The following is an 11,756-nucleotide window of genomic DNA, read 5'->3' on the forward strand; positions in this document are numbered from 1 at the left end:
CTGGATGAACTCCATCTGTGAAGAAGATTGCATGGATGATAGAAAGCTCCAGAACCACTTAATGGACCCCAGAGATTAGAGTGTTTCATCATTTGCTGTTTCCAAGGACAGAAATTGTTGTTTTTATTTATTTGTTTATTGTATCAAGGCAACGTGAAGTTTAAGGTAAACGTGTGCACATGATACCGAGTTTAACATCGATGTAGTTCCCTGATGTTTGCTGCGGAACCTTTGACATGAGCCTCAGCTCCGCGGAACTGTTTTCGTCACGAACCGGAAGCTGCCAGGGTGACATTTGTACAGGACGAAGGCGTGGACGTTCATATGTTCTGAGAGTCGATGCTCTTCTAGCTCGTGCGTAGTTTTGTATATTTATGTGTAAGTGTATATATTAAAGAGCGTCATGGCGGCGTGGAGCTGTCGGTTTCTTCTTCGGCGGGGAACTCAGCTCGTTTCTCTGCGAGCAGCAGCTGAAAGGTAGCTAACGTGAATGCTAACTTGCTAGTTATGCTAATGTGACTGAAGTTTCTTAGCTGCTGTGGCGACACAGTAGGAAGGTTATTAGATTAATAATGACGGTCCTAGTTGTTTTACCGCTGCCGGTTTCATTTGCTACTGAGGGTTAGGGTTAGCTAATGTCATCTATTTTCATTTGAAATAACATTTATGATAAAGATAACTGATTTGTCTTAGATAACCAATGACGTAGAACGGTAACAACAAACCTTTACTAGTTAAATTCAGATATGTGTCTCCTTGATTCGTATTGTTGATAGCTTAAAGGTTAACTGGGGCATTTGTATGGACACTTTGTTATTTTAAGTGCTCTACAAATACCACATGTTAACTTTAGTTACAGTTAAAGAGGACAAAGCTGAAGACCAACTCAAGTCCCACTCAGCCAAGTACAAACTGAGTAATGCGTCGGCAGCCATCTGCAAGCAGACGTGGGCAGAATATGCCACCAAAGTTCATTTAATCCTGAGTGTCTTTCATTATCTGCCACTGACTCGTCAGTACATTCTGTCTGTGTCAAAGTGTGGAAGTGCTCGTCACTCATCAGCGGGGACACTGCAGCAGCAGACTGATGAGTGATGACATGTGTCCTACTTAGTCTTCTGAAATGACAGCGAGGAGTGTGAGATCTGAAACAGCAAAGCACATTTCAGTGACGATTATGCAATGAATGCATAAATCAGTGCTGGAATGATGATCCTCCTTTAATTAGTTAAGCCCAAATGGCATGTCAGCTTCTTGGATGTGAACATGTACCGCCTGTTTCTCTTTGATATTGTAAGCTGAATGTGTTGGGGCCTGTTTATCAGACCTCTCAGACCACAGACTCTTTGAAATGGCTATTTTCTGTTCTGTTGACACTTTTTTTTATATCAATGGTCATGACAAACACAGTTCATTAATAGCAATTATGAGTACGTGTTTAAACTACATGGTTTTGATTAGAAACAGTTGAGAGTATCTGTGTGGTCATTATTACTCTAACCTAACTCTGGACATAAGGAACATCTTCCTGTTCAATAACTGCACTCATTTCCCTAAATTTCTTCTCCTGCAGTCCTTCCCATTTGGTTGGTTGTATCAGGACAGTAAAAACCACAACATGGTTTGATGAACACCTTACAGAGGATAATCAGGAGTATATGAGGAAGATCACAGCAGAGGAATACAGAAGACAAACAGCTGACAAGCTCAACCCTCTGAAAGATGAGCCCTGGCCGCGACATGAGTGGACAGAGGGTGGGCGTCATAATTAGTGAAAACCTGCATAGTCTGACTCTCATCATTGAGGCTCTCACTTTAACGGTCTTTTCATCTGTTTCTCTTTCCAGGAAGTCGAAGAGTTGGAATAGTAGCCGTGAAGTTGGGAATGGCTCCTGTCTGGTCAAAGACGGGAGAAAGACACGTGGTCACCATATTACAGGTACCAGCCAGACGTTTCCTAACCCTGTTGTGCTTTAGCATTAATATAGGCTGCCAGTATTCTTCAGGAATCATTATCTGTGTTTATATTTGTCATCCATAATCACAGTGGGTCAGAAAAGAAGTCTGATAAATTGGATTGTTCTGTCGGAGTCTGGGAGAGGAATAGCAAATATTGAGCACTTGAGCAGAGGCTGTGATCGCGCATTTGAAATGTCTCAGTGTTCCTTGAAAAGCTTCTCCTCGCTTACAGCTAGTTTAAACAGGAGCTATTTAACATCAGGTTTATTAAGATCATGTTGTAATCTTATTGGCTGGTCTGTCAATGAAGTAAATTGAAAGCAAACTGTGGCCACTCAGTGCATTATTGCATAACAAACTCAATTTCAGTAACATGTCAGTGTTAACAGTCAGACGATGAGTATCAGGGTCATAAAGAAGCTTCTATCTCCATCTTCTGACTCACTTTCATCACATTAAGTTTTTTTTAATTATTGTTCTTTTCAGCTGGCACAGGAGCAGTCTGTGCTTAATGAAGCGTAGAACATTCAAATGTTTTTACTCAGGCTAAACGTACTCCCACCACTTTGGTATTTTGGGACAAGTGTTATCTCAAGTGAAACTGAAAGTACGTCTGCTCTGGTGAATAAACAGTGAAGGCATGATAGTTGCTTTTTAAAAAGGACATTTCACACCTGTGGGATTATTGTCCTCCCCTTTACTCTTCTGGAAGTGTGCCATTTATTTCAACATGCTTATGATGTCATCCTATTTTATTTGGTCACTTGTATAAATGACCCTGAGGCCCACTATTAAGATGTTTTACACCAGTAGTTTTCATCTAATTACGTATTTGTATATGTTGTAGGAAGGGAAGAAATGGATGCCACAGTTATAAATGCAGTCACACTATGATTATTGTTAATCCAGACTCTGTTTCTTTTGTTTTTTCAGGTGCAGGACTGCCATGTAATAAAGCACCTGTCCAAGGAAGAATTTGACGGACACACTGCCGCCCTTGTGGTAGGAGGGAAAAACGTATCACCATTCCATGTAATATTCTTTGATATCTTCTCATTTTCACCATAAGCTACTCAGCAAACAAAAATGTGGTTTCTAAGTGGCCACTCCTACCAAGCTGAAGAGTATAGCTGCATATATAAAAGCCCTTAAAGTTATAGTTTGGGTCTTGAGATGTGGGGTTGTATAAGGTGCTTATCCCTTGTCAGTGTTTTCCCTGCAGTATATGACCATATATGACCCCCTGTGTGGAGAAGCAGCACATTGCACAGTCCAGTGGTACAGACAGCAAGATGTATTCTAGCCACCTAAAAGACGGCACACCTACAAAGATATATATATTTTTTAAGTTTACGCTATATTTTGAACAGTTTTGGGACCTTGCTGTCCGATAAATCTGTCCTTTGGCACAACATTCCCTCAACTGCACCACGTCTGTATTCCATTTCACAGGTGCAGCTGTGACTGCTACACTGTGTTACGCTGCAGCTCAGCGATTTGGGTCAGACCTTCAGTGGATGTCTGACGGCACTGGAAAGCACCAAAAATATTCAAAATATAGCGTACATTTAAAAGAGGATTTATTTGTTCAGGTGGGCTGTGTTTTAGGTTAGCTGAAATACATTTTGCCGCCTGTGCTGTCAGCAGTACAGTACTCTGCTTCCGTGCTGGCTCTACGCGCTGCTTCTCCACTCAGGGGTAGAGCTGTCATCTACTGCAGGTAATACACCTCATACTCTGGATCAAAAGGATCTAAACTATTACTTTAAGTCTACTTTGGTACATCAGTCATTCAGTTACAAAAATGTACAGTAAACTGTCTTTAAAAGCAGGTTGTCAGAGGCTTACATTTTTCCTCAAAAAATGTCCGATGACACAAAAGAAACCTTAAATGTTGGTCTGTTGTACAGATGATCAAAACTCTCTTCACTGATTCCGACCTGGTAAGAGAAGAGCCTGTGTACTTGCTGTAAGACCTGTAAAATAAAATCCTCAATGTTAAGTTGATGATAAGGCACACTTTTACTTTCATGCATGTATTCCTTGCAAATAGTGTCCACCAGCTTTCAGTGTTGTGTCCCTGGAGAAGGAAACTTTTACTTTAACTTAGTTATGAAGCCGACCATAAACTACCAGACAGACTGGTGCTGCCAGACAAAGACAGGCTGGCACAATGAAGCCACCAATTATATTAGATTTTGCCACTGTGAATTTAAATTTTTTTACTTGTAAGAGGACAAACGTTTAATTTCTTTTCTCAACAATTACACAGTCTAGCTTTAAAGTGAAACTCTCGCCAAAAAGCAACCAAGGCTTTTTTTGTGAATGTATATGAGTCAAACCTTCGTGTAAAAGCATAACTACAAGGAAAAAGGCAATTTTCTGGCAAGCTAATTTTCAATGGAGTGCTGGGGCACTCTTATGCTAGCATCAGAATCATTATTTTTACAACACGAAGGGCTCGTCCACAGGTATGAAAACAGTCTTTTTTTCCTCCGTCTTCCTCTGCATCGTTTCAAGAATATTTGCATCCATATGGATCCACTGAAAATGACTGAAAACACTGTAGTTCACTGTAGTTCATATTCCCATTGCCTATAGGTGGCGCTTGAAATTCACCAAAAACAGAGAAGAAGAGATGAAGCATGCACATAAATCTTGTGCACTGTAAACAGACAGTAGACGAAGAAACTGAACACAGAAAGAAGAAGATGAAAATGGCGAGTGCAAGGAAACCAGAATCTTTTGTGTGGACCGGTAATGAGGTTGAACTGCTGCTGAGACTCACACTCAACTACAAGGCGAGTTGCAAGAAAGGCTCAATATCTTCTGCGGCACGAACACAAACATGTAGTCCGCTGTTGTTGTTGTTGGTGTTGTTGTGAGACGGCGCAGCATTAAGAGGTCAAAGGCTAGAGGTGGAGGGGTGCGGCGATGGCGTCATCGTTTCAGAAAGTATGCGGATTCGTTGTCCACACGAAAACGCAAAGTGCGGCGTTTTCAGATTTTTCAGCCCTGAGGCCAGTTTCAAAAAAGTGCGTTTTCAGGCGCTGCGTTTACAGGTTCCGTGTTGATGATCGGCCAAGATGATGCAAAACGTGTGTGTGGACGGCCTCTAAGAAGGCTGAAACTTTGCTCGTAGTATCACCAGGGTCTCTCCACATGAACACGAGCATTGAGAACATTGTTTGTCTGCACAGTTCACTAAAAAGGTTTTTGAACAACTCATGTTAGCAGCTGTATCTTCGGCGCACCACTCTCATAGCAGACAAAAAGTGTGGATCCCAGAGTGCGACCTAACAGGAAGGCTTGAGGAGCGGTCCACCATTACTCTCCTTCCTGTTAGGTTGCACTCGGAAATCGACACTTTTTGTGTGCTTTTACACGAAGGTTTGACTCGTATACATTCACAAACAAAGCCTAGGTTGCTTTTTGGTGAGAATTTCACTTTAAGCAAAAATTAAGTGTTTTGAAATGAGATAGAAATGTTTCCTTGGATTTGGTGGGAAATTATACTGAAATACTATTTTTGTGCTCAGAGGTGTGGCAGCAGTATTTATAAGCAGCTGTCTTGGCACAGAAATGTGACACTTTGAATTATTGTGTGCTCATTTATTTTCCCTCCAATAGCTCTAAAAATTGCCGACATTATTCCACTGTGCAATAAAAACATTTTTACACCATGAATAATTCATTAATTAGGCCATTATATAAACATCTCAGCATTTTAGACAACTGCCTAACAATTCCATGATAGTACTGTCTGCCGGGCTGAAACTGATGACTTGAAGTGTTTGATTTGTATTCAGCTGTCATGTTGGAGAACATCATATCTTCTCAGACCAGTCGATGTGTATCAGTACCAGCAGAGGACCGCTTGCTTTTGTCCTGGCTACGTTTAATAATCATGCAACAACAAAAGGAAAATCATATCAGTGTGACAGCTTAATGAGACATAACTGAATTGTGTCACTTTCCTGCATCATTCAGCTTATATCAGTCCTCCCAGCTCTTAGACCCTTTATGAATACAGACCCATAGCCAGGACATTAGACTCACCCTCTAACCATCAGTGACTGTATTTCATCTGATGTGTCTATATAAATGAGATCCAATGGATTTCATTGCTGCTACCTCTCACCAGCAATGACAGGCACACACATATTTGAAAAGTGTCTTTAATGCTCGTAATAAAGTCTGCGGTCACAGTGTAACTGAAACACGAGGTGACAGATGGCACTTCACCATCTCTTCAGCTCGCTCTGAACCGACACTTCCTTCTCAACAATGGTTTCAAAGAAGTTGTTTAAAAAAAACACCCATTAGCATGTGTGAGGGTGGATTTGTCCTTTTAAATGTTAAATCTGTCTGTTTAGGATAAAAAACACAAAAGAACGATGATGAATAAATCAAGATCTGATTTATTTATTGAGTGTGGATAGATGCTCGATGGGCCGGCGTCTGGGCTTCACTCGACGAACGTGAGTTGTTTTCATTACTCATCACGCAGCCTCTCCAGTCGAAGGCAGAGTTTGTCGGGAGTGTGAAGCTTTGGCAGTCAGCAGGAGGGAGTGTGGAGGGACTGGAGGGGCTGAGATGAGAGTGAGACGAGTGAAAGCAAATGTCAGAGGCACTCGCCGCCAAAGCGTGCTCGTGTGTTTGGCTCCCGTACAGTCATAATAGTCCCACAGTTAATTTTGAAATGCCAAAGTCCAACTGCTGCTCACTGCTCTTACTTGTTTTTACCACTTTTGCTCACCGTGTTTGTTGTTGTATGTTTCCTCTCCTTCCATCGCTCTGACTGACAGAGATCTGAAAGTCAAATGGAGATGTTCAGGAATGCAGGAGTGCCTCCGAAACAAAAAGTCACCACATTTAAAGTCTCCGACAACGCTCTCATCAAGCCAGGTACGCGCGGCCGTTAGTTCAGAGCTTCTGCTGGAAACACTTCACGGACACTTACGTCGACAATAACGTTCATTAATGTGTTTAGAGTTTGAAAGGTGAATTTTGGATTTACTTGAGATAGTGACTGCTTTTCTTTCTTTCATTCTTTCTTTCTTTCTGTCTTTCTGTCTATCTATCTATCTGTCTATCTATCTATCTATCTATCTATCTGTCTATCTATCTATCTGTCTATCTGTCTATCTGTCTGTCTGTCTGTCTGTCTGTCTGTCTAATGAATGCCATCACTAAGCGTGGTCTTTGGTTGTTCATAGCTCATTAGCATCTGATTTCATATGATCAAATGAGATGATTATTTTGATAAATATGTATTTTGGCACTGATGGAAGGGGCTTGAAAATGTGGGAACCCTTCTGTTAGCTTTCTATTGATGCTGCCCTCTTTCCTATCACTGTCCAAGTCACATGCTGTTTTCTACAAATCTCTGTAAGGTCCTGTTGTTTGCGGTGTTTTCAGGCACTCCTCTGTATGCAGCACATTACCGTCCGGGCCAATATGTGGACATCACGGCTAAATCGTAAGTTCAGATTTCCGTCTCCCCTTGTGTTCCTCTCTTCCCTCATAACCTCAGATAGATCAGTGACTGACTTTGGAAGAAGGCTCAATCCTCTCTTTTTATATCCTCTGGGGTAACGTGTATGTAAATCTAAAAATACGAGTGTGCATTCATGAATCTTCTTGTGCTTGTGTGCAGCATTGGAAAGGGTTTTCAAGGTGTAATGAAGCGATGGGGGTTCAAAGGTCAGCCAGCCACCCACGGCCAGACCAAAACTCATCGCAGACCGGGAGCGTCTGGACCTGGGGGGGTACGACACATGCAGACACACACACACACACACACACAGTGATTCTCAAGATTCTTATCCGTGCCAGACATGAGCAGTTGGTTTCCCATAATCCAGTAATGTGAGCGTGCGTGTCGTTTGTCATCTGCGTCTAGGATCCAGCCAAAGTTTTCAAAGGGAAAAAGATGCCGGGCAGGATGGGCAACGTATACGTCACAGCTTTCGGACTGAAGGTACACACACGCACACTCACAAGGACACATTCAGAGATGTTGTTTAAAACTTCTATAACCTTGACTGCAACTTCAGTTCAATATTCTCTCACTGCCATCCCCCTCTTCTAGATATGGAGGGTCAATACCAAGTATAATGTGCTGTATGTTAACGGCTCCGTCCCCGGCCACAGGAACTGCTTACTGAAGGTAAAAATACACACACACTCCCGCACAAACACACAGACACAGAGGTGGTGTGTGAAGTTGAAGGTCAACTGCAGCGTGCTTAGTGTTCTGTCAAAGACTGGCGACCTTGCACCTGCAAAACGTAGTCATACCTGCAAGACACTGTGATCTATCTTCATTGACACTGTGCTGGTTTAGCAGCCTGTTTATGCATTTATTTATGTTTGTGTGTATTTCTGTGAGGGAGTTTGTGTCTCAGTGATGTTGGTAATAGCCACAGCATCCATCTCCACACTCAGCATGTTGTGTTTGCCTTGTGCACACGGACACACACAGCCTATTATTTGTTTTGCAGACAAGTGATGATGAATACAAATGTGCATTGCATTTCACCCAGCTCAGCACACACACACACACACACACACACACACACACACACACACATTGAGCCACTTCAGATTCTATTACCCTAAAGGGTGCACATGCAGGTTGATAACGTTAGTCCATTATGTTTGTTTTTATTATTCTCTGCAGACTTAATAGCTTTATGTAAATGAGGAACAGCCATGTTTTGTTGATTCAAATTAAGACTATATGGCTGCAACTAATGATAATTTAAATTATTGATTAAATCTGTTGTTTATTTTATGGTTAACTGATTAATCATTAAGCCCAGCGGTTGTCAGACATGATGTTGGGGTCCTCTGGGACGTGTAAGACCATGAGGTTGGGCTGCAACTAATGATTTGAAGTCTTTTATTTACAATGAATCTGTCTTATCTTCTTGATTTACCAATTAGTTGTGTTAAAATCAGAAAATTAAGAAATATTTTGTGTTTAAGGAAGTCCGAGATGTCAGAATCAGAATCAGAATCAGAAAAGCTTTATTGCCAAGTACGATTTTACACATACGAGGAATTTGTTGTGGTGATGTTGGTGCATGCATCAAATGACTATTAAGTGAAAATATAACAAATTAACAATATAAACTATTTAAAGAATAGAAAATATAACAAATTAACAATATAAACTATTTTAAAAAGTAGAAAATATAACTATACAATATAAATATATATACACAATCTGTTTTTTGGGTACAAGGATAAAAGGAGCAGACCAGCTGGCAGTGAACAATTACAAGAAATGATGTGCAAATGAAAATGTGCAAATGAATAGGAAGTTCAAGCCGAGCGTTAATGTAACGCAGAGAGTTATGGTGCTGTCAGTGTGACAGTAGAGTCAGTGGTAGAGGTGGAGTGTGAGGAGTGTCAGGGGGGATTCAGGCCTTGTTGATAAGGCTGACAGCAGACGGGAAGAAACTGTTCTTGTGGCGTGAGGTTTTGGTCCTGATGGACCGCAGCCCCCTGCCAGAGGGGAGTGTCTCAAAGAGTTTGTGACCGGGACAGAAGGGATCAGCAACAATCTTTCCTGCACGCCTCCGGGTCCTGAAGAGACGGGAGGTTGCAGCCAATCACCTTCTCTGCTGACTAGATGACACGCTGTGTTTTGTGCACAACCAAACATCGTTCACTTTGTTGTCAGAGCAAAGTAAAAAAAAAAACTAGTCCCACTCCAGCATTTTCTAAAGCCAAATATTTTTAAATGATTTTTGCTCAACTTGTTGCACTAACAGAGACAGTGTATCCCAAAATGCCATCTGCTCCAGTTTCTGTGGTGTTAAAGAGGAGTGAGGCTCCAACCTTGTGTGAGGTGGAGGAGAGAGAAGTGGCTGCGCTCAGAAAGGGCTTGGCGACCAGATTCTCTGTTTGAGAAAGATGTGGACAAGTAAACAGGAAGAGACACTGGCTGTCGTGGGACTTAAAGAAGCTGGAATCAGAGAATTTTGACTTTTCACTTTTTAAAACGTAACTACAACTGATTAATTGGTTATGAAAGCGGTTGAGGATTCATCAGTTCATTGTTGCAGCTCTCCCATGATTAAATGTCTGAGTGAATGAATATGATTCACGTGGAAACATGGATCAAGCTAAACTCAGTGTTTTTGGTTAAAGTCGTATTTGTTAAGATCTCAGTGGTAGATTTGGCAACAGCTGTGGTTACTGTGGTGAAAGTGGTTGAGTGGCAGCTTACAGCAAACAGTCCTTGAGCAACTAGCTCAGGTGAAGAGCAGCAGGTGTATCTGCTCACAGTGCTGCCAAACAAACTGCAGATCTTTAATGAAGATAATGATGATTCCACGCTGTGAACAGCAGAAGTGTGCAGTCGGTCACATTACCGAGGAGTGAAACGTGTATGGCCACTAACAAGTCGCCACTAACAATAAAAACTTCTATATAGAGGGATGATTCTTATGCACTTAACTTTATTTCCAACCATAATTGTTGTTTGGCTGAAAATGAAATCTACATGAATGTTTTCTGCTTCTGAAGGGAAACATTTCAGAAAACAACACTGCTGAAAATGTAATTGAAAAATGATGGTGAATGCCTGTCACTCAACACACAATGCAGGTTTAGTTCTACCAACCACTGAAAACCAAAAAAAAAAAAATTATTTAGAGTTAAATTCAAAGGAAAAGCAGTTGATCATCACCTTTGAGAAGATGGACAACACGAATATTTGGCATTTCTGCAACACGAAACGCTAACATTGTCAAAGTTGTCAGCCATTAGAAACACATTTTCTGTAATTAATTGTTTCAGCACCAGTTAAGACACATGTGTCCCCACTGCCCTTCAAAGTGTGTGTCTTTGTGTTTGTTCCAGGTGAAAGACAGCGTTCTTCCAACCAAGGCCTCCAGCCTGCTCAGCCCTCCTTTCCCTACCTACTTCACCGAGGAGGACGGCAACCTGGATGAAGACCTGTACGACGACGACTATTTCATTCACACAGAGCCATCATTAACACTGACCTGACTTCACACACATACACTCACACACGACATGTTTACACCTAAACCCGCAAACTGTGGATGCTGTAATAAAGGCTAATTCCTTTGAAGACCTTGAGCTACTCTGGTTTTTGAGAGAGAGAGAGAGAGAGAGAGACCGTCTGTTTGATCCAAACAGTTATTACGGTCCCTTTCCCCCGAAACCATGGTAACTGTAGGGGTGATGATGTCACTAGAGGATCCCCAAGCAGAGATGAAAAAAGACAAAGAAACTAAACAAGAGGCAGATATTGTGGAGAAATGTGCAATATCTGTGCAGGACGCAGGAAGGGATGAGGGAGGGGGAGCTGGATACAATGAGCCTCAGAAAGCAAAGAGTGAGCAGAATACAGACGCAGGAGGGAAACAGTATGTAGGTAGAAATGAATGGGAAGGAATATAAACAAGCTGGGTGACAGAGATGAGCTGGTGAAGGTGTGAAGGTGAGCGACTAACAAAAGGAGAGGCAGAAACGGAGGATTACAAAGGTTGACATTTGTGCATAAGAGGATAAATGAGGACATTAATGTTGCAGCAGGAACCGCTGGGCGCTTAAGTCTGTGTGTGTGTGTGTGTGTGTGTGTGTGTGTGTGTGTGTGTGTGTTCGTTCAGCAGTATTTAAATGACAACATCTCAAGCTGGGGGCTGCCAGAACCCCTCCTCGCTTTCTCGGGTAATAAATAATCACAATCATGTCCACCGAAGTATTTCACTGCTGTTGCGTGTCGATGTTTCCTCAGAGGCCTGCGTGTGGCA

The 11,756-nt window shown here is 41.9% G+C and overlaps 1 protein-coding gene across 1 annotated transcript; it reads left to right on the forward strand.

Moving 5' to 3' along the window:
• The first annotated feature begins 245 nt into the window (after positions 1-245).
• mrpl3 (mitochondrial ribosomal protein L3) lies at positions 246-11,079 on the forward strand. The gene is made up of 10 exons (XM_037093725.1): positions 246-477; positions 1,574-1,755; positions 1,848-1,939; positions 2,893-2,991; positions 6,768-6,867; positions 7,381-7,441; positions 7,619-7,730; positions 7,865-7,942; positions 8,054-8,131; positions 10,837-11,079. The coding sequence occupies exons 1-10, from the start codon at positions 404-406 to the stop codon at positions 10,984-10,986; spliced, it is 1,026 nt and encodes a 341-aa protein (XP_036949620.1). The 5' UTR covers positions 246-403; the 3' UTR covers positions 10,987-11,079.
• The last annotated feature ends 677 nt before the right edge of the window (positions 11,080-11,756 follow it).

Source organism: Acanthopagrus latus, chromosome 3 (genome assembly GCF_904848185.1).
Source record: "Acanthopagrus latus isolate v.2019 chromosome 3, fAcaLat1.1, whole genome shotgun sequence".
NCBI lineage: Eukaryota > Metazoa > Chordata > Actinopteri > Spariformes > Sparidae > Acanthopagrus > Acanthopagrus latus.